Source organism: Musca autumnalis, unplaced genomic scaffold (genome assembly GCF_047663935.1).
Source record: "Musca autumnalis isolate F117 unplaced genomic scaffold, ASM4766393v1 scaffold_3, whole genome shotgun sequence".
Taxonomy (NCBI): Eukaryota; Metazoa; Arthropoda; class Insecta; order Diptera; family Muscidae; genus Musca; species Musca autumnalis.
This window is the reverse complement of record NW_027411866.1, coordinates 196,093,015-196,117,299: the sequence shown is the minus strand read 5'-3', so window position 1 is coordinate 196,117,299 and position 24,285 is coordinate 196,093,015. Positions and strand designations below refer to the sequence as shown.

The 24,285-nt window shown below is 36.5% G+C and overlaps 1 protein-coding gene across 2 annotated transcripts in view; it reads left to right on the top strand.

The window, feature by feature from the left end:
• Positions 1-18,842, top strand: part of LOC141398666 (protein obstructor-E-like) — a 505,056-nt gene extending 486,214 nt beyond the window's left edge. For both annotated transcript variants that reach the window (XM_073976192.1, XM_073976191.1), the window contains exon 6: positions 18,774-18,842. In XM_073976192.1, the coding sequence (XP_073832293.1) occupies positions 18,774-18,839 (66 nt within the window). In that variant the 3' untranslated portion in view covers positions 18,840-18,842. The remainder of the gene's footprint in view (positions 1-18,773) is intronic.
• Positions 18,843-24,285: the final 5,443 nt, after the last annotated feature.

Here is a 24,285-nt window from a genome sequence, read left to right as displayed (position 1 = left end):
TATACGGTGGACAACTGAAATGACTAGAAGACGCGCTATCTATCGAAAAAATGAATGAAAAATGGACAATGCGGTCCAATCCTTTGGTACATCCCCCGCAACACTTTTGAGCATTAAACGATCCCCCTAAATACGAGGGCAGCTCGATCACTTTCTGGCCTAGACAACACGCCGTGTTGCCAGACGCCATTTGACTTTTTTTTGGAAAGTTTGAAAGTTTTTAGCCTAAACGTACTCAGGACAGGTCGACATAAGACCATGTGTTGTGTTGTTTACAGTGACTTGAAAAAATCATTTTGCAAAAAAAATGGAATTTAGGTGTGAACATTTTCGTCTAACGGATACTGCAAGATCGCCACGTTAAATACCGTAAGATAAAGGACACCTTAGGCATTTATTTCACCAACAAACATTTGATATTGCATGACCACTTGGTAGAAAAATGGGGGTTTTCTCGTGTTTTCCCGTGTTGATCGGTGCAAGAAATTTCGAAAAATACGATTGATGTACTTCAAAAGAAGTTTAAAAGTTGAATCCAGGTGACGAATCATGGAACCATATGTATGACCCCGAAAAATAGTAGCAATCGTCAGAAGATGCTGTAAAAGCGATCAAAAACAATGTTTTGGGGGTGCCTCAATCGGAGTGGAAAAAGTTCTTCGACAATTGATTTGAGCGCATAAAAAAGTGTATTAGACATGCTGGAGACTACTTAAGAAAATAATAAAACTCTTCTTAATGGTAAACATTCGCGTTTTCATTGTTAGGTCAGAAACTCTTCCAGTTCCCCTCGTACCATGTTTTTGCCGCTACGAAGTTTATCAGCCCCACTCCGTTGTCAGATGTTTCACTGTGAAGACTGAATTTCCCGCTTTCTTTGGCCAATGATATTCTCCTTTCCAATTTTGGCATTAAAATCGTTTAGAATGATTTTAATGTCACGGGCTGGGCAACGGTCATAAGTTTCTTCTAAGCGCTCGTAAAATATATCTTTGGTCTGTTCGCCCTTGTCTTCAGTGGGAGCATGGGCGCAAATAAAGCTGATGTTGAAGAATCTTGCCTTTATTCGGATTGTATCAAGTCTTTCATTTACTGGGGTGAAGATGTTTTAACTTCTGACTGACAACAAATCCGCAATCAAACTCATGATTTGTGTCATGTCTTCTATAATACATTGCGTCACCTTTAGATGTTGTTGTGACGCCTTTTCCAATCCATAGTATTTCCTGTATGGCAGTAATGTCGGCCTTGTACTTTTCAAGTACATCTGTCAGTGCGTAAACTGCACCTTCTTTGTAAAGTGTTCGAAGATTCCAGGAGCAGATTCGCAGACCGTGGTCCTTAAAATATTTGCAGAGGCCGTCAACTTTAGAGGGGTTTGTTTTTCTTTTCCTTTGTTGTTTTTTATGGTAAAATGACTTTTTCTGGGAGTGGTTTACTAAACTGATGCCCAAACGCCTGACACATGTTATCTCAGTACCTTTAACGGGTGTTAAATGCAGCTCCGCAGGCGACACCTCGTGGAGAGCAGTGTCCACTTGAGATGAGAGAGGGACCAAGATAAGTCCTGGGCTTTGCCATGATAAAACCGGTCAGGGACTTTGCTTGGTATCTTTCATCCCCTACTTCACGTTTTGTTTTTTTGCCGCTCGAACTCTTTCAGAAGTTCTGTTCTCTTATGGTTATGTTTACAGCGACATAATGCTTTTCATAGGCAAGTCCATGCTTTCTGACTTAATGGTCCGCACAAAAGCTCTAAAAATCCACGGCCGCCAACAGTCACGATAACTATCGAAAGGTGTTAGTGACATCGGTCCAAACTTTACGCATCGCAATAGGCTATAAACTGTCAAACTTTCCAAAAAATGTAAAATGATGCCTGGCGACACTGCGTGTTGCCTAGGCCAGAAAGTTGTTTACTGACCCTTGTAAGAACAGGTGCAGGCGTGTTTGCGTATAAATTTTAAACTCTATTTCGTATAGTTCTCGCAATACTCATTACAACAGTAATGTTTTGGAATATGTCTCTAACCGTATATAGGTTGAGGGTATATGGTAAAAACAAATTGTAAATTTATTGCCAATGTATTTCATAAACTGAATCGTCTTCCGTTATCTTCGCCTGCGTTTAGTCAATGTACATACATATATATGAAATCGTGACACTGTGCTTTTGTTTTCTACATTGTAAGTCCCTGTTCCTTTTAATTAATCTACTGCACAGAAAATGACGGGGATTTAATTAAAGTTTATTTTTTCGTAATTGCGTAGAAAAAAATCTCGATTTTTTGACATTTACATCATCACATAAAATTAACTTAAAAAAATGGTTATACAAAATTATGTAAAATACTCGCGATTCTGTTGCATTTCTTTCTCAGAACAAAAACAAAAAGCATGCTTTGTGCCAATTAGCTGTTGTAGCAACAACACAATAACCGAATTTTATACCTTTTTGCCCCATAGCGGAAATGGAAATTATTTTTCAGCAGTTGTGGTGATTTTCTCCTGGATTTCCTAGGGTAAATATATGTTGGGTTGTGTTTGTGTGTGGCGAAAAAAAATGGGCAAGTATTTCAATCCTAATTTATTAAAATTGGGTTTTCGTTTTTTGTTTGGTGCTTTGTTACAGTTTTTTGAGGAAAATACAAAAAAATATGTTTGGCCATTTAATTAAGTTTGATGTAGCTTAACTTATAATTTCCATCCTCCCCCTTGATGGAGTTTTTTTTTAAAGCATACCAGCCTTCTTTGTTTTGTTGCTTCGTTACGTATTGTTGGCGGTTTTTGTGTAATGTTAATTTAACTTAATTGGTGTTAATTAGAACAAAAAACTCTGTGGTGGTGACTTTAGGCAAAAATATTGTTTAACTTCCGCCTGCTAAAGCAAAAGGGATAATGAAGAGGATATTTTACTGATACGGCCTCTCGCTTTCGTATTGTACAAATGTATTGTTGTTTCCACTTTTTGTGGCAACAAAAGCAAAAAAATATTACATTATTTCTTTTGGCCTGAGGCAGTATCGTGCTTTAGCATTGTGAACATATTTCGCCTACTCTAAAGGTGTAAGGAACAACAATAACAGTTTCAGGCATTATCTCACTTCTTTAAATTCCTCACCTCCCCTTCAATGAATCCTTTTGTCTTTTTCCCGTAATGTGTAAATAGCTAAAGTGTTTATGTTGTTTTTGACACCGTCAATATTGTTCAGTCACAGGGGTGATGGTTGCTGTTTATTTCCTACTAGGATGCATTGCAATACGCGAATCGGTTGCATTCTAAGAACATTTGTAAATAGATCCATTTCCTTTTAAGACAATGTGTAAATATATTTCTGTGTATATATGGAACTGTTTTTAGTGCGCAATTTCCATCGTTTGGTGGATTACAGTACGGACTAGAGGACATTGGGGAATATATTACCTTTGTAAAGCACTGAAAATCAACAGTCATATGACTATATACAGACTAAACTGAGTAGAAAAAAATCGAGATACATGTCCCGTGTCCTCCAGTTTCGTACAAAGTAATGTACTTTTAATTGGGGACCTAGGTCTTTTTTTTAGCATAACAAGGATAAGAACTTTTTATATCCCCACCACGAGTTGTACTGAATTAAAATGGATCAAAGCTAAATTTGGAGAGCTGGGGTTTGCCATTAGAAGCAATGTCCTAAAACTCCCCATCAATCCCATGTGTGCAAAAACAGTTATTCGGGTCAAAGATCAAAATTTAGGGATTTTTTTAGGTTTTCGGGTTTTTTCTTGAAAACGGTGAGTCTAAACAAAAAGTGACTAGAGCAAATATTGTAGACAGAAAAATGCTATACAAGTTTGGTTTTTATGACGTTTTGCTTTTGCCTCCCTATTTAAACATCCGCCTACCTGATTAGTAGACAGCGGAATTTTATGCAACCCCTATTTTTGGCCCGATTCATGCCATTGTGGGATTGAACATATTTTTGGCTTCTGATTAAATTGCAATCGAAACATATGACATATTCAATCCCACGGCTGCGGGTTCTTTCGTACCAGATTGACCCGGAACAACACAAAATCATAGTTCCGGCCAGCGGCTGCCACCTCAGTGTGCATATGTTTGTATTTGTTTCGCTTTTCTGTGTTGGGAGCAGCATATCCCGGAATGCCTGCTCCGAATTCTTTTGGTCCGTGCCGGGACGGAGGAAAACCTAGGACCAATATATGTGTGCTCAGTTTGTCACATCCGCATCTTCACCCACATCCAACATTCGGTGAGATGCAATAGATGTCAGGAGTGGATGCATCTAAGGGGTTGCTCTGGACTTGTCCACGTGAGGGACTACGACGGGGACTATGTTACTGCATGCTGCGTGAACACAGTCGTCGTCGGATTACGAAACTCCCCCGCAGTCCTCTCGACAACAACCGCACACGCAGCCTTTAACACCAGCCGTTGTTGTCCAATCCCAGAGAATGCATCCTTTTTACAATTTAATTGCAATGTACTTCGAGGTAAGATCGAGGAAATAGTAGATGTCATGAGTCGGAAGAACATCATGGTCGCTGAGGTGCAAGAAACCAAGCTCAACAACAACTGTAGCTTACAACATTGTGATGGTTACAATGTGCTAAGGAAAGATCGCACCAGAAGTGGAGGTAGGGGATTAGCTTTCCTATTGCACCAGTCTGTCCATCTCGCTTGAGCCTGTCTCTAATGACCCGTACATGGAATGTATGGGGGGAGGGGGGGTGGGGGGAGCTGCCGAGATAGAGTTGCTGAACGTATACATCCCGCCGAGAAATAGCTGTATCTCAGATTACGTGCCTAACATTAGCCCGCTTTTGGAAGGTCATAATCGTCTGGTCCTGGGGGACTTTAATGCGCATCATGAGATGTGGCATTCGGCCCTCGGAAACGACCAGAGAGGTACAGCGCTGGCTGAGCAGATTGACAGATCTACGTTTTGCACGGTCAATGAGGACGCCCCTACCAGAATTAGAGGAGAGTGTCACAGCTCGCCAGGCATAACCATCGTGTCACCTGGTCTGACAAATGACGTTACCTGGCAACCCGTCATTTCCCACCCGATTTCATTACCTCTGAACGCCGCACATTCGTCAATCGAAAGAAAGCTGATTGGCCGGGTTTCAGAGAGTTCACCAATCACCGCTTCAGAGAACTGCCCAATCCTTCTGATGTTCGGGTAGCGGAAAGGACGTTTCGAGACATCATCACTGCTGCAGCCGCTCGCCATATCCCTGCTGGTCGAATACCCGAAGTAAGACCAAACTTCCCAGCAGAGGCGACGGGATTAGCAAATGAGCGTGATGAGCTTCGCCGAACCAACCCCAATGACCCCAGAGTCAGGGAGCTGACATCTGAAGAGTTGCAACATTGGAGCTGGTATAGGTTAATTGTGGGCAACGGTTAAGTCACTCTCGAACCAGCTGCAACGACAAACTAGAGTAGTTTTGGTTCAACTTCGATCGGGATATTGCAGTCGTCTAAGTTCTTATTGGTCGGAAATCGACCGCGCCGTGCAAGACATCTGCCCAATATGTGGCATGGGCCCGCACGACACAACACACCTTTTCAACTGACCAAACTTCCCAGCAAAGGCGATGGTATTAGCAAATGAGAGTGATGAGCTTCGCCGAACCAATCCCAATGTCCCCAGAGTCAGGGAGCTGGCACTGGAAGTTAACAGGCTGGTCGGCTAGCATAAGCGGAACAAGTGGTTAAATTATCTGAAGAGGTGCAACATTGGAGCCGGTATAGGTGAATTGTGAGCACCGGTAAAGTCACTCTCGAACCCTGGAAGAAGGGAAGATAGGACCTCAGTCACGTTTGGCGTGGTTACGTTGACTGACCCGAAGAGGTGCGCAAGTTATTTCAATCGATAGTTTATCGAGCACCCCGAGATTGACAGGGCCAAGAGAAGAGTATTACGTCGCATCAAACCTCTTCCTACCGAGGAGGAACTACCACAGTTTACAATGGATGATGTTGCCAATGCCATCAGGAACGCTAAATCATCCAAATCGTTGGGCCCTGATGGAATCTTCATGGTAATGCTGAAGCAGCTGGACGAGCCGGGGTTGGAGTATCTCACTAAAGTTCTCAACTTGTCGCTATCCACCCTCATTGTTCACGAAGTCTGGAAAATGGGCATGGTGGTCCCACTACGGAAGCCCGGCAAGGCTGCCAACAAAAGTGATTCGTACAGGCCGATTTCGCTTTTGTCGCCCGTAGCAAAGACCCTTGAGGCCTTAGTCCTCTCCAGTATCAGAAATAGCTATCAAGTTGCTGATCATCAGCATGGATTCCGTAAGCAGCACAGCACGACAATTGCTGCGCACGCCATTACCACACATATTTGTCAAGGACTCAACCAGACAAGGCCGTGCGATAGAACAGTCATGGTGGCGCTTGGCTTATCAAAAGCCTTTGATACAGTTAGGCACTCCACGCTGTTTGAGGACATTGAGCAGACAACCCTCCGGCCAAGCTTAAAACGTTGGATAGTCAATTATATGTGTGGACGCCAGTCGTGCGTGGAATTCAGGAACAAGAAGTCCAAACCCCGTAGAGTGAAACAGGGAGTTCCCCAAGGTGGGGAAGTCCAAACCCCGTAGAGTGAAACAGGGAGTTCCCCAAGGTGGGGTGATATCTCCGGAACTGTTTAAACTCTACCTCTCCTGTATTCCGCCCCCTCCAGGCGGCATTGAGATCGTAACGTATGCGGATGATTGCACGATCCTGGCGTCGTCTTGAGACCTTAGTCCTCCCCAGTATCAGAAATAGCTATTAAGTTGCCGATCATCAGCATGGATTCCGTAAGCAGCACAGCACGACAACTGCTTTGCACGCCATTACCACACATATTTGTCAAGGACTCAACCAGACAAGGCCGTGCGATAGAACAGTCATGGTGGCGCTTGGCTTATCAAAAGCCTTTGATACAGTTAGGCACTCCACGCTGTTTGAGGACATTGAGCAGACAACCCTCCGGCCAAGCTTAAAACGTTGGATAGTCAATTATATGTGTGGACGCCAGTCGTACGTGGAATTCAGGAACAAGAAGTCCAAACCCCGTAGAGTGAAACAGGGAGTTCCCCAAGGTGGGGTGATATCTCCGGAACTGTTTAAACTCTATCTCTCCTGTATTCCGCCCCCTCCAGACGGCATTGAGATCGTAACGTATGCGGATGATTGCACGATCCTGGCGTCGGGTACCTAGCAAGACCCTTGAGACCTTAGTCCTCCCCAGTATCAGAAATAGCTATCAAGTTGCCGATCATCAGCATGGATTCCGTAAGCAGCACAGCACGACAACTGCTTTGCATGTCATTACTGTAGTGTACGTGTGTCATAAATGTTTATATTATTTAACATCATCCATTTCAATATCAAAATATTAACAGCTCATAATACTTTAATATTATTCACCAACAAAGAGTCACTGACTTCATTCATTCATGTTGTCGGTGGTCAGTTACTCCAAATACCTCTTGGTGTCGTATGACATATTTCGTTCACACGTCCAACGACAATTGTCGTTCTGATTTTGACATTGTTGCAATATGATCCCGCACGCGTACACTCACACAAATACAATTAACGTAGTATTTAGATATTATATTCTTATAAATGTAAATTATGATTTAGTATAAATAGACATAATAATTTCGAAATAAAATCAATCATTCACTGTTAATCAACCACTGTATTATTTCGCTCTACATGGCGACCGTGACAAGTGCTCTATCTGCACTGCACGGAAAAATAATATTATAAAGTGCTCGCCCATGGCACTATAAAAACAAAAGAAAATGTTGATTAGAACGGGTATATTAACGTTTTAAAGTGCTCGCCCATAAAAGGAATTAATTTAAATTTAATTCCAATACCGTATGCAGTTTGCTACTGAAGAAGGAAAAATTGCCATGAATAGAAGGACGACCGTCAAAGAGGGTTCACAAGCTATTAGCATAGAAGAATATAGGAACCGGCAGAGGAAGACGGATTCTAAGACGATAGAGGAAAAACTGCCTGTAATCACCCACCGAAGAAGAAGGGGTGGCTTCACAGCCCGAAGGAAGAGACAGATATCTATCTTATTGAGCGTAATAAATAGCGATCCTCCACCGAGCTGGAAAAGAAGTATTGAATTATGGGAACGAATTAAGGCTTTAGAAGACGAAATTTCAAACTTTCTTGAAACCAGGAAGAATGGCGAAAAAAAAACCAGCATATATCGACGCCTCCAAACAATAGTATGCTAAGTCGACTTAGCATGTTTTCAAGTTCTTTACATTTTTATATTTAACGTCCTTTAACTTAAATTCTGTCAAATTTTGGTAATGATCGGACAATCCGAACAGAAGTTATAAACAAATATTTACTTAGCATAGTACTGAAGGTCAAAGAAATTTCCAAACTTTTAGAGCTTGTCCTGCAAAACTCGCTTTTCAGAATTAGCAAACTATTATTTGGAGGTGTCGAACGTCCTTTAACTTAAATTCTGTCTAATTTTGGTAATGATCGGTCAATCCGAACAGAAGTTATAAACAAATAATGACTTAGCATAGTACTGAAGTTCAAAAAAATGTCCAAACTTTGAGAGCTTCTCCTGCAAAACTCACTTTTTAGACTTAGCATACTATTATTTGGAGGTGTCGATATAATAAATATTATATTAATATATAAAATTAGTTATACAACTGAGTGCTCACCCAGCACCAGTCAGGGCCAGAAGGCGTAATTCGCTCTTGGCAAACAATTTTTTTTTAATACATTACATATAGACTTAAAATAGCTATTGTAATATAAAAATATATTTTATACTTTAAATATAAACTTAAATATTGTATTATAAAAATGGGATCAGAAGAGTCCAAAATTTCAAACCCAAACGCTAATTTAATTAACAACATTGAAGTAATAGACCATACCGACCAAATAACTTCCTTATGGTATCTATTGCTAATATTGAATGTCTTAGTAGGAATAAACTTGTTAATAAAATGTTATTGTATGCATAAGAAAGCATTAAAAAAGAAATATATCAGTCGAGGAAACGACTTAGATAAAATTTAAAAATCAATTAAAAACAAATGTTAAATAAATAACAATTAAATATAATGAAAATAAAAATAAAACTATAGTTATATTTCTCAATGGATCAATCAATACTCTGTAAATGTAGAGACATTAAAGATACATTCGAAAAATCATATAAATGTTTAAATACTGATAGACCGACTAAAGAGGAAACAGTTGTAAAACACTTGGAAAATTTATTAAGATGTCTGGAACAAATTAGGGTAGTTCTAAACGTTAATTATTCACGTCTGACTGTATCGCACAAAAGTGCCGCAGAAGGATTCTTTTTAGATATCAGGAATAGATTACTACAGGTTGCAAAAAGGAAGAATATAGAACTAAACATTACAGAGTCCATTCATGAAAAAATAGATATAGAAATAACAACAATTTCGGGAAAATCATCCACAAATACAGAATTGAACAATAAGGATATATTACAACCAAGCATATTTACAAAAGAAAGCAAAATGGCTCAACCGAAGGCAGAATTTTTAAAAATGGCATCAAGTATGCTTCCAGAATTTGATGGGAAAGCGGAAAACCTTAAGAAATTTATTGTCGCTTTAGAATTACTTATTACTCTACAAGAAGAACATGAAGAAATATCGGTCGCTTTGGTGAAAACCAAACTTACAGGTACAGCAACAAATCTAATTAGTAATGAGACAACTCTAAGAGACATTATTGAAACACTAAGAAACACAGTTAAGGGCGAATCAGTGGAAGTGGTTACTGCCAAATTGATGAACCTTAGACAAAACAACAAGACCGCTAGTCAATTTGTAAAAGAAATAGAAGAACTAACAAAATCCCTTGAGCAAGCCTATATCTCGGACGGATTAGCAAATAATACTGCAAGGAAGTACAGTACACAGCATGCTATAAAAGCAATGACAAAGAATTGTTCTAGTAGCAAAGTTAAAATTATAATGGAAGCGGGAACATTCAATACTATGAATGATGCCGTTAGCAAATTCGTCAATAGTTGCACCGAGGCAACGGACGGTAACAATTCGGTATTCTACTACAACCAAAGAGGTAGAAATAATAGAAGTAGAAATCAAAACAAAAATCAAAATAGAAATCAAAATAGAGACAATCGCAGATACCATAATAACAGACAACAAGGTCATTCTTATAACAGAGGTGGTAATCGCAACAGACAAAGGAACAATAACCGAAGTGTAAATGTAACACAATCGGGAAACGAATTGCCCCCCTTGAGCGATCCAGAATAAATGAAATATATTATTTTAATCTCAGTCTAAGTAATTTTATAGAAGTTAAAAATGCCGACACAAAATGTAGACTTATATTGCTAGTTGACACTGGTGCTGACATATCATTATTAAAGAATTTATATGGACAATACGAAAACGTGAATAAAAATAATATAACTAATCTATCAGGTATCGGGAAAGGAGTCATAAAATCTTTAGGATCAATAGACGTTAATCTTAAATTATCTAATTTTATTGTGCCACACAATTTTCATATTGTCCCACAGAGTTTCCCCATTCAATGTGACGGAATACTTGGAATGGACTTTATGAAAAAATATAATTGTTTATTAGATTTTAAAAGTGGAAATGACAGTTTCGCTTTAAGACCTCGTAATTTCCACGGTTGTATACGAATCCCATTAATTCACAAAATTAAAGAAAACGCTATTTTACTTCCTGCCAGATCAGAAGTGATTAAACAAACACGTTTAGTAACCAATGAAAAATCAGTACTAGTGCCAAATCAAGAAATTCAACCAGGAATATTCATAGCTAGCACAATAGTAGAAAGTGATGCAGCTTTTATAAGAATAATAAATACAACTAAAGATGATGTTACATTAAACAGTAAAAATATTAAATTTGAATCATTAGAAAATTATGATATAATAACGGAATGTCAACAAACAGATAAAAGAACTAAAGAAGTTCTGAGTAAATTAAAATTTCCTTTTCTCTTTAAAGAAAGCCTCAGAAATCTCTGTGCTGAATTCAGCGATATTTTCGGTATTGACAGTGAACCTATAACATCAAATAATTTCTACAAACAAAAACTTAGATTGAGTGACAAAACGCCAATATATATCAAAAATTATAGAATACCTGAATCTCATAAGGAAGAAATAGATAAACAAGTCTCAAAATTAATTAAGGATAAAATAGTGGAGCCATCTATTTCCGATTATAATAGCCCACTTCTCCTGGTACCCAAGAAATCATTACCAAACTCTTCCGAGAAAAGATGGCGGTTAGTAGTAGACTACCGTCAAGTAAATAAAAAGTTGATAGCAGATAAATTTCCCCTTCCAAGAATAGATGATATTCTTGATCAACTCGGTAGAGCAAAATATTTTTCATGCCTTGATCTTATGTCTGGATTTCATCAGATTGAGTTAGAAGAAGAATCCCGTAACATAACATCATTTTCAACCAGCAATGGTTCTTATCGATATACTCGACTTCCATACGGATTGAAAATAGCACCAAACTCTTTCCAACGCATGATGACTCTTGCATTTTCAGGACTGAAACCATCACAAGCATTTCTGTACATGGACGATTTAATAGTAGTAGGATGCTCTGAAAAACACATGTTCAAAAATTTAAGAGATGTTTTTCAATTATGCAGACGTTACAGCTTGAAACTACACCCAGAAAAGTGTTCATTTTTTATGCATGAAGTTAAGTTTTTGGGTCATAAATGTACTGATAAGGGCATACTTCCTGATGAAAGTAAATATGACGTTATTAAAAGATATCCAACGCCCACAGATACTGATAGCGTTAAACGGTTTGTAGCATTTTGTAACTACTACAGACGTTTCATTAAAAATTTTTCAGAACACTCTCGTCATTTAACTCGTTTGAGCAAAAATAATGTTCCGTTTGAATGGACACCTGAATGTAATATGGCGTTTGAATATTTGAAAAATGAATTAATGAAACCTACACTGTTACAATATCCAGATTTCAAAAAGGAATTCTGTATAACTACAGACGCCAGCAAACATGCATGTGGCGCTGTTTTAACGCAAGATTATAATGGAATACAACTTCCAGTTTCGTATGCATCAAGAACTTTTACAAAGGGAGAATCCAACAAATCTACTATAGAACAAGAGTTAATAGCGATACACTGGGCAATCAAACATTTTAGACCCTATGTATATGGAAGAAAATTTTTGGCAAGATCAGATCACAGGCCACTTGTATATCTATTTTCTATGCGGAATCCAAGCTCCAAACTAACACGGATTAGATTAGATTTGGAAGAATATGATTTTATAGTAGAATACCTCAAGGGGAAGGACAATAGCGTAGCAGACGCACTATCCCGTATTACGGTAGATGAACTTAAGGACATGACAAGTAATATCATGAAGATAATGACAAGATCGTCTAAAAATCAGGAAAATACCTGCGCAGGTAATACTAAAGAAATTAATGGACAGTGTAATGATAATAAGCCCAATGTCTATGAAGTCATTAATAATAATGACGCACGTAAATACGTACAAATAAAACTAGATTCCAAAAAATGTTTGCTAAAACATGGAAAGAAGGTTTTATCCAAATTTATAGTGAGTGACATGTACTCCAATGGAAATCTCGACTTAGGTCAGTTTTTCCAAAGGCTTGACTCAGAAGCCGGATTACATGGAATTACACGATTAAGAATGTCACAAAACGAGCAGATTTTCGAAGCTGTCTTGTTAAATAAGTTTAAAGAAATGGGCAATAAAATACTGAAAAATGTAAAAGTAGCGCTACTACAAAACGTGACATTAATAGACAAGAATAATAAGTCCAATATAAGTAAAATCCTGACAAAATACCATGATGATCCAATAGAAGGCGGCCATTCAGGAATTACGCGTACCCTGATGAAAATAAGAAAATATTATTACTGGCCACAAATGACAAAAGATATAAGAAACTATGTAAAGAAATGCAAGAAATGTCAAATAGCAAAAACAACTACACATACAAAAACGCCAATGACTATTACTCAAACACCTTCAGGTGCTTTTGATACCGTTATTATTGACACTATAGGACCTTTACCAAGAACTGAAAATGGTAACGAGTATGCCGTAACGTTAATTTGCGATCTCACAAAATACCTTGTTGCAATTCCAGTTCACGATAAAAGTTCAAAAACGGTAGCAAAAGCCATAGTTGAACATTTTATTCTGCACTACGGGCCAATGAAGACGTTCATAACGGACCAAGGTACAGAATATAGAAATGCTCTAATGACGGACATTTGTAAATACCTTAAAATTGATAAATTGACATCAACCGCTCATCACCACCAAACCCTGGGAACAGTAGAGCGCAGCCATAGAACATTAAATGAGTATGTACGTTCATACATATCTGTAGACATTAATGACTGGGATGTTTGGTTGAAATATTTCCAATATTGTTACAATACAACACCATCAACAGTACACCAATACTGTCCTTTTGAACTAGTATATGGAAAAATCCCTACACCATTAATAAATTTAGAAAATGTAGATAACGTAGATCCCTTGTATAATTTAGATGACTATGCAAAGGAAATTAAATATAGATTGCAAACAGCGTACAAACGCGCAAAATTAATGATAGAAAGTTATAAAACAAAACAGAAAAAATTATATGATAGAACAACAAATGACTTTGATATAGAAGTAGCAAACTTAGTTTTATTAAGGAATGAAGTAGGACATAAATTACAGAGTAAATATTTAGGACCATATACGGTATCTGACGTAAATGATAGAAATAATATAAAAATTAGGGATAGCAAAGGAAAGCAACAACTAGTTCATAAAGATAGATTAAAACCATTTAATAAATAGAAAAACAAAACACATTTGAAAAAATGTGTTAAAAATGAGAAAAAATGTGTTAAAAATGAAAAAATGTGTTAAAAATGAGAAAAAATGTGTTAAAAATGAGAAAAAATGTGTTAAAAATGAAAAAATGTGTTAAAAATGAGAAAAAATGTTTTAAAAATGAGAACAAATGTTTAAAAAATACAAAATATTTTAAATATAAATGTTAAGTATAATAAAACTAGCTATCTAACTAAACTACGTAAATATAAAACATAATAAGAATAAGAAAATGTTTAAAATACCTAGTACATAAAAAACTATGTTAAAGAATGATAATCCAATTTCACATTGTATCATCATTCTTCTAAAAAGGGAAGGTGTAGTGTACGTGTGTCATAAATGTTTATATTATTTAACATCATCCATTTCAATATCAAAATATTAACAGCTCATAATACTTTAATATTATTCACCAACAAAGAGTCACTGACTTCATTCATTCATGTTGTCGGTGGTCAGTTACTCCAAATACCTCTTGGTGTCGTATGACATATTTCGTTCACACGTCCAACGACAATTGTCGTTCTGATTTTGACATTGTTGCAATATGATCCCGCACGCGTACACTCACACAAATACAATTAACGTAGTATTTAGATATTATATTCTTATAAATGTAAATTATGATTTAGTATAAATAGACATAATAATTTCGAAATAAAATCAATCATTCACTGTTAATCAACCACTGTATTATTTCGCTCTACATTACCACACATATTTGTCAAGGACTCAACCAGAGACGACCGTGCGATAGAACAGTGATGGTGGCGCTTGACTTATCAGAAGCCTTTGATACAGTCAGGCACTCCACGCTGTTTGGGGACATTGAGCAGACAACTCTCCATCCAAGCTTGAGACGTTGGATAGTCAATTATATGTGTGGACGCCAGTCGTACGTGGAATTCAGGAACAAGAAGTCCAAACCCCGTAGAGTGAAACAGGGAGTTCCCCAAGGTGGGGTGATATCTCCGCAACTGTTTAACCTCTACCTCTCCTGTATTCCGCCCCCTCCAGACAGCATTGAGATCGTAACGTATGCGGATGATTGCTTATTTTGATGACATCTGTGAGAGACTGAACAACTATTTAACCGATCTTACCACCTTTCTCCATTCAAGGAATATGCAGATTTCCTCCACAACATCAACAGCCACTCTGTTCACCACATGGACAGCGCAGTTTGGAAAAGAATTGAATGTCGTGGTCAACGGTAGCAGAATTCCGACCACAAACTGCCCCAAAATTTTAGAGGTCACATTCGATACTACGTTCACGACGTGCGCGCACGCTACAGCTATCTGCCGGCAGCACTTGGTGTGCAGATAAAGAAACCTTGTTGACCACATATAACGCGATAGGTCGGTCTGTGGTAAGCTATGCGGAGCCAATCTGGTCCCCGAGATTATGTGATACGAATTGGAAAAAGATTCAAACTTGCCAGAATGCCGCCCTGAGAACAGCAACAGGGTGCCTCCTCAAATCATCAGTGGACCATCTTCATGAGGAGGCAAAGATTCTTCCAGTAAAGCAACACAATGAGATGCTTTCGTTGAAGTACCTGCTTGGATGTTACCGTGTGAGCCATCCCAATCTTGTCATCTTGTGGGTAGGCCCGGCACATACAGGCAGATCAGGAAGGATATCCATGCTCTAGAGGGAGAGGTCCAACGATACAGGAGAGAACCCCTAGATAAACAAGTGTATCGAGCAGGTTTAAATAGTATTCACACGGATGCAGTTGCCAAGGCCTTACGCAATTATAGTGTGAATAAAGTCCTCGAAATACATCCCCCATCTATTGCAGCTGAGGAGCGCCAGCTGCCACCACAAAGTAGAGTAGTTTTGGCTCAACTACGCTCGGGATATTGCAGTCGCCTATATTCTTATTAGGCGGAAATCAATCGCACCGTGCAAGACATCTGCCCAGTATGCGGCATGGCCGCACGACACAGAACACCTTTTCAACTGCCCCGCCAAACCTACCCATCTAACTCCTGCGGATCTGTGGCTACATCCCATCGAAGCACCAATTTTTCTGGAACTGGCTATAGACCCAGAGCCAGATTGAACAGAGGAACGAACATACAAAATTAATAAAAAACACTGTTACAACGACAACAACAACAATAAAAGTATAGACAGAGAAATTGTAGTGTTCTTGTTTTTTGTAGGTATCGCCCAAACGGAAACTACGCAGACATTTCACTCAATTGCACAATGTTTTGGAGTAAATTGCAATATTTTGTTGAATATTTTTATATGAGGATGTAGATCCAGTCAAATTATACCCAAATATTGTCTTTTACCAGATAAAATAGTTTAAAAATGTATAGTTATTGCCATTTTAAAAATTGAGTGCATAGCTGACTGACTCAATTCACACTCAGTGAGAGAATTTAGGCGAGAAGATTTTTCTTTCTATGTAGGCACCGATATAGAGGCCTGGGCCTATGCTACAAATTTCGTGTGGAAAGTTTTAAACCCCAACGAAGACATAACGCCAAATTTCAATCATTTCGGCGGAATTTTTTGGCCACAACCTAATCAAAATACCGAAAATCGTACCTAGCGATTTCTCTTTCTATGGGGGATATATGAAGTCATGGACTGACATAGCCCAAAATAAGTTACAGTGTTTTATTATAAATGCACTAAAAACAAGTAAGAAAGTATCAGTCAGTTGTTCTGACGGATGTATACCGTCAGCCTCTCTAGGTACCTTAATGTGGGGGCTATACCAAATCATTGACATACAAACGATATTCAAATAGAATTCAAAATATTAATTTACCTTAAACTAAATTTAGAAGAAATTTTTGAAAAAGTTTGAGAGCTATTTTGCACACTAGGAGTTGCCGGCCGGTAGGGTTTTTGGGCCATTATACACGCAGAGAAAAAATATTTTTCGCTTTTGTTGGAACAAAAATATCTGTTTTGGTTCCAAAAATGTATTTGTTTTGTTTAAACATTGTAATCCAAATCCAAAAATACCATATTTTGTTCCAAACATAGAAAACAAAAACAACTTTCGAATTTCCGCAATATTGTAAAAATCGTTAACAATACCGATTGTAGGAACTATCACAATCTAATTATGTTTACAAAAAGTATTGTCAACCCAGAAAACCAGCCCAGAAAGTTTTGATTTGAGCGTATATACTTCTCATATACACTTTCCACATAACTTGGATATAAATGTCGCGTATAATATTGCAATCATTGATGAACACAATACATGGTTTGCTGCATTGGCTGACAACAAAGACAAACAAAAAGCCACAAGCACCCACCACAACATAAGGAATAATTAAACACCATAACAAACTCCGGTATAACACCAAACCTCAAAGCACAATGAAGATAGAAGAATGAAACAAAACACAAACAAATAAAAACAAGAGTCTCATTGTTGGTATACATACACACAAAAACAAAGATAAAGGCATCATGTCATACAAACAAAACTCACCATAATTGTTTTTTTCAACACGGCATCGAATAGCGAGAGAAGAGAAAAAAATTTCGAAGAAAAGAGAGAACTATTGTCCAGTTGACAAAAACTATTTTTGGATTTAACAAAACTCAATTGTTGGAATCACAATACTACATTTGGAATTTAACAATATCTTTACAATACATATTTTGCTCTTCGAATATTGTTGGATCAATCATATTTTTTTCTCTGCGTGTATCAGGAAGTATGGACTTACTCCGAAAAAAATTGTACGGTTGTAAAGGCAGCAGCTAGTACAACTTATTGAAAACAATTTTAAACGATCCGAGAAGAGCTCTTAAATTTCACTTTCTCTGAATTATGTGTGGGGCCACCCGAAGGAGTGGACCGAAGTAGTCCACATTCAACGCGATCTATATCTGAAAGGAATAATACAATGTGCAAATCGATTGCTCACTTCGGAGTTATCGTTCACACCATTTTACAGGCAAATTTTGAACCTTTGTGGGGAGGTACCCGAAGGAGTGGACCGATATGGCCCATCTTCTAACTAAAACTAAGTTTTGACAAAATATTACGATACCCAAAATATTCACACCAGCCAGACAGACAGGCTAAATCGACTCCAAATTGTCTGAAACGACTTTCGTCCAAACATTCTTGGGGTCTAAAACCGTTATTTCGATGAGGCACATTTTTGGTCGTATCAAAGTGTATATACCCTCGTTAGCCTAAAGGCTGAGGGTATAACTAGAAAATAAATTTTCGCTTAGCCTCAATAAGTATATTATTCTTCGTGATGGATTCTCTCAAATAAAACGCATGCCATTTAACTTTGTCACCATTTTTAAGCTGGAATTTCTTTGTTCTATTAACTTTTATTTAGCTTAGAGGTAAAAAAAACCCTAAGCTGTTAATATCCTGTTTTATGAATGCTGACAATGATTATATGAATTTTAAGACAAATGTAGATTTTGTCAAAATAATTATGCGGTGGATGTCGCAGGCCTATATCGTAGGGGCTATATCCTCTTAAATTTTTCAGTTATTCTGAATACAACAACAGTTGTTTCTATCCGCATACGATAGAGGCTTCCCGTAACAACCAACCGTTCTACCTACCCCCTTAAGCTCCTAAATACTATCTCGACTTGTATCTTGAGGCTTTCTGTCTCAAACAATTTATTCAATGCATATTGTTTTGTCCATTTTTATGTTTGACTTCTAAATACTAGAATTTATTTCCCTATAAATTTTTCACATTTGTTTTTTAGTATAATTGTTATTCCTATTTACTAATTTTCTTAATTTTTCGCTACATATATTTTTTGCAGTTGGCCAATGAAGGTGTACCACCACTACCGTTGCAGGGAAAAAATTTCCAAAGAGCCAGAAATTAAAAACACGAAAACATTAACTAAATTTCATCAAGGGACACAACATCAACATGTAAAACAGCCTAACCACCCCCTCTCTATCTACCCATAATATTCACATCAACATTCTCGTCATCATCATCTTCAGCTACAAGAAGTATTTCAACATAATATTGATGATTGGTCATGCGGAAGTTATCATCTCTACTTAAAAACAACGATGAAATTTATATATTTTAACAAGAAAGAATACGAACAAAAAACGGAAATGGCGTTAAAAACAGAAGAAAGTAATTTCTTCAATGTTTTTTTAGAAATATAAAATTTAAACAAAATTATACCATTACAAAAACAACAACAAAATCATTCACCATAAGTATGGTTTGAACAGGAAAAAAAACGGAAAGAGGAAGTAAAAATCCACAGTTGTAAAGTTATCATTTCTGCTATGTATTTGCCGTGGTTGCTGCTACTGCTGTTGTTGTCGTTGTTACATTCTCCTCATACTGAAGCATTACTCGTAGATTTGTCCCATGCTTCTTAAGATAGACATCAAATCACCATGTCATTTGCATAAATCACATTTACATATTTTGTTGTTGTTATTGTCTTCTTGCCCCAACACCCCTACTCTGAACAACCAACCATATAATGACGATGATGAGAGGAAAAACAACTGAAAGAAAAAATGCAAGAAATCATTCGCATTTGTTTACAAAAGGACATTATGGCGCAATTAGTTTTGACCGCTTGACTGACTTACATCACCACCACCCAGCTTTACTACAGAAAAAAAACCCCTCAACATTGCAAGACACTATGAAAGTATTCATGTAAATAAAATACCATGACAGAAACCAGATTTTTCTTAGAAAGGGATTTCAACTCAAAGTAAAGAGAACAAAATCATTCCACAGCAAAAGTTGTGACCAAGTTATTTTTAGAGGTGATAAAAAACAGCATAATATCATTATAAAGAAAGTCTTAAAACGCGTAATGATCATCGGGGGCCAAAACATCATTATTATCACTATTTATTTGCAATAATGTCCTTTAAAAAATGCTGAGAACTTCATCATGTTCATCATTGCCATATTTTCAACATCTGTTGTTTTAGAAATCCTTCTTAAATAACATTCAATTCTATGCCATCAGCAAACTCATCATCATCTTCGTGTATAGGATATACAAATTTTTTTCTAGACCTCTATTCATAATTCATACTGTGATTGGTGTACTCCAAAACAATACCTACAGAAGAGGAGCAGTAACAACATCAGCTTCCAGTTAACAAGCCAGAAAAACATTCGTATTATCTATCCATAAGCTATCAGCAGCATATTGTATAAGAACAATAGACGAAGAAGCACAAACAACAATTTAAACGTAGTTTTAAAACCCAACGTCTGTGTAGTATTTTAAATCTTTGTAATTTTTTTATATGGAAAATAAATTTAATAAAGACATATAGACGTAAAACTAAAAAAAAAAAAATATGTTTTAATTAATTGGTTACTGTTTTTGAGGTGAGTTGTAAAACATATTTAATTAATTATTTATTTGTTTATTTATTTATTTAAAAAAAATTAACGAAATCTTTGCAACTTTTTTAAAACTTACAGAATAGGTCCCAGCATGTAAAATGTAGAACATTTTTATACCCTCAGCATTTATGCTAACGAGGGTATATACTAGGGTTATGACTTTTTGACATTTTTTTCTCAAAAATGATTTCCTGTAGCAGGGATGAATGAACTTTTGCCTAATAATCACTACGCTATCGTTTATTCCATTGAAATATAAAAAAAGTTCACGCACAAATCGATTTTAAAAATATAATTTTTTGAAAAAATATAAGAAATGAAAAAAAAAATTTTTTCAAAAATTATTTTTTGTTGCACGAATGAATAAATATAAGCCTACTAATAACTATAATAATATTTATTTCATTCAAATATTGAAAAAGGTCATGCACAAACCACTTTGAAAAAATTGTAATTTTTTTGTTTTTTGTTAAAAAATTATATCTTTAAATAAAAGCGTTTACGACATTTTTACGATTCTCAGAATTGAAAAAAATTAGTGAGAAATAAATGTTATGTCAGTTTAATTATCTTATGTGACTCTAAAGTTTATTTTCAATTGTATATCTGCTTACAGTGACTTCAAAAAATTGTCCATAACTTTGATAAATTCAAATTTTAAAATCATTTTTTTCACCGAAACACCTTATAATTATGATTTTATGTAATCTTATGGCAAAACTCATCGCGCTATGATACAGGGATATGAGGTTGTAAAAAAGTCATAACCCTATTGTCAAACTAAGTTTAAGTTCGAAGATGGGTATATCGGTCCACTACTTCCGGTACCTGCCCCACAAAAGTTCGAAAATGTTCGGAAAGTTTTTGTGCACGATAATGCTTGAAGGGTGTAACCGATTTGGTCCATACTTTGCACATCGTGAAATTTCCACCAGACTTAGAAGAGGTTCCAATATGGACTCCATCGGTCCACTCCTTCGGGTACCTCCCACACGAAATTTCGGAAATGTTCAGTTTAGGACCTGCACTCGATTCGCTTTTATTTTTGTTATAACAACTTGTATTCACTGCCCACCATACGACGAGACAAGCTTCATCAAGGGCAAGTCCATACTTCCTGAGAAAATAGCCTGAAATGGGTAAAAAAGCCTTATGGACACCGTGTGCAGTGGTTGGAGCGCAAGATAACTCTCGAACGGATCTGCCGATTCGGTCCAAAATTTGGCCTTAGTAATATTTTGTCCAAACATAGTTCAAGTTAGAAGATAAATCGTATCGTTCTACTCCTTCAGGTACCTCCCCCACAAAGTTCAAAAATTTTCGAAGAAAAATGTGCGCACGATAATTCTTGAAGGAAGTGATCGATTTGGTCCATACTTATACATCCTAATATATCTACCAGATATAGATCAGGTTCGAATATTGACTATATTTGTCCACTCCTTCGGGTACCTCCCACAAAAGATTTTGGATAAATTCACTTTAAGACCTGCTCTCCAATTACTTTGATTTTTGTTGAAGCGACTTTTCATTCGCTGCCTCAATTGCGACAGTAAAAGTTTTTTCAGGGGCAAGTCCATACTTCTTGAGGAAAACAGCCCGAAGTTGTAAAAAAACCTCTATGACACCATCATGTAGTGGCTGGAGAGCTCGAATCGAATACTGCGTTCGTCTACACATTGGATATGGTAATATTTCTTCGAATATTAGATGAAATTCGAAGGTGTTGCTTATAGGTCCACTCCTTACGTTAAAATGGTACGCCGCATATCTCATAGACATAGCAACCGATTTGGTCCAAACTTTCGAGCTCTAAATATTGTCGAAACTTTGTTTATGTCAAATTTGGGTATACCTCTCTCGGCAAAGCCGACTGATACTTTTTTACTTGTTTATTATAATTGTTATTCCTATTTACTATTTTTGATTTAAATTAATTTGTTAAATATAACATAACGGGTGATCCGACAAGACACACTTTTTCAACAGCCTTTTTTGACAGATCACGCTGAGTCGTGTCACGTGTTCATCTTACTTTTGTTTAGTACTGTTTGACATTTTATCAACGTTTACAAATCGTTCAACTTATTACGAAAATTCGCGATACGTGGGCAGTGTATTTCGAGTCCAAATTTGTTCAGCGGCTTTATTTTACATTTCTGGCTTTATTGGTATGTAAAGAAGCAAAATTGCCACTTTTTGGGAAGAAGAGCAACTTCAAGAGCTGCCACTTCATCCAGAAAAATAACGGTTTGTGGGTCGGTGGTATCGTCGGATCTTCATCTTCAAAATGATGTCGGTTAGGACTTCATCTTCAATGGCGCCGTGATAACCGACTATTTGATGTCTGATATTGAAGCTCGTAATCTTCAGCGACATTTGGTTTCAACAAAATGGGGCCACTTCCCACACATCGCATTAATCAAGGATTTATTGGATTTATTGAAAGAACACTTCGGTGAGCACGTTTTGGACCAGTTGGTGTGAACTGTGTTTGAAATACATGTTGTAAAAGATATGATGCAAAATACCGCTGAAACAACATGAAGTAAGCATTTTAGAATTGCTGAGAGCTTTATTTGGAAGATTTTTGCAAACGGTTACTTGGTTCAACTCACAATAGTTTAGCCGATACTGACCAGAATTTCAGCAATTATGTAAAATTTTCTATATTTTATAGATTTTGATACCCTAGATGGAGTTTTTGTTATGTGGTTTTTTAAAAGATAATTTCTACTAGTTTAGGACTACAATATTACTAAAGACAGTAGGGCCAAATTCCTATTCGTTTCTGAGATAAAGGCCTGATAAATGCAAAAAGTGTAGATTTAGCCCGGTTTAGATGAGGCCATAAAATCCGAACTGGATCTGACAGGACAACCCCATTGTCTCCCAAAATTAATGCTGAAACCAATATAATCATAACTTTGGCATATACATAAAGCGTTTGAAAGAAATGCTTGGGAAAGTTTCCCACCTCTTCTGAAATTCATAAAGAACACATTGCCACGGCAGACCTTGAGTATTTGCTGCAAAATTTTATGGAAATCGGTTCAGTATTTTGGAGATATAACATATTTAAAAAATATGAAAAATAGAAGTACCTAGATTCTAGATTAATTCGTAAATTTTCAAACCGATACATTCGTTATTACTGCAAATGTAGCGTTTTTTAATATCAAACAAACTGTGAAGCTTATTTTCACCGGGGCCATCCCTGTACATTCCCTGAAATTTTCAGGAAAATCGGTTCAGTAGTTTTGTAGATGTAACATATTTTAAAAAGTGGGCGTGGTCAAGTCTTTAGGTCGTAAAAAATTAGGTAATGTCGGAGACACAACCACAATTGTCTCGCAAATTAATCTCCAAACCGATACATTCGTAATTATTGTAAATATAGAATTTTTAAAGAAATAGAATATAGGGAAAATTCAACAAGATATGTAACCTATTTTCGCCGGGGGCCATCCCAGTACATTCCCTGACAATTCTGGAAAAATAGATTCAGTCGTTTTTGTAGAAAAGATAAAAATTGAAAATTTAAAAAAGTGGACGTGGTCTATTCTTTGCATAAAAACCTAAGCCGGGATATGGCGAACAATCCACAAAAAAATTATCCAAATTGGTCCAGCCGTTCTCAACTCATGCCATTGCCAACGAACGACATTTGATTTTTATTTATAATGATTTATTTATTTATTTATTTATTTATTTATTTATTTATTTATTTATTTATTTATTTATTTATTTATTTATTTATTTATTTATTTATTTATTTATTTATTTATTTATTTATTTATTTATTTATTTATTTATTTATTTATTTATTTATTTATTTATTTATTTATTTATTTATTTATTTATTTATTTATTTATTTATTTATTTATTTATTTATTTATTTATTTATTTATTTATTTATTTATTT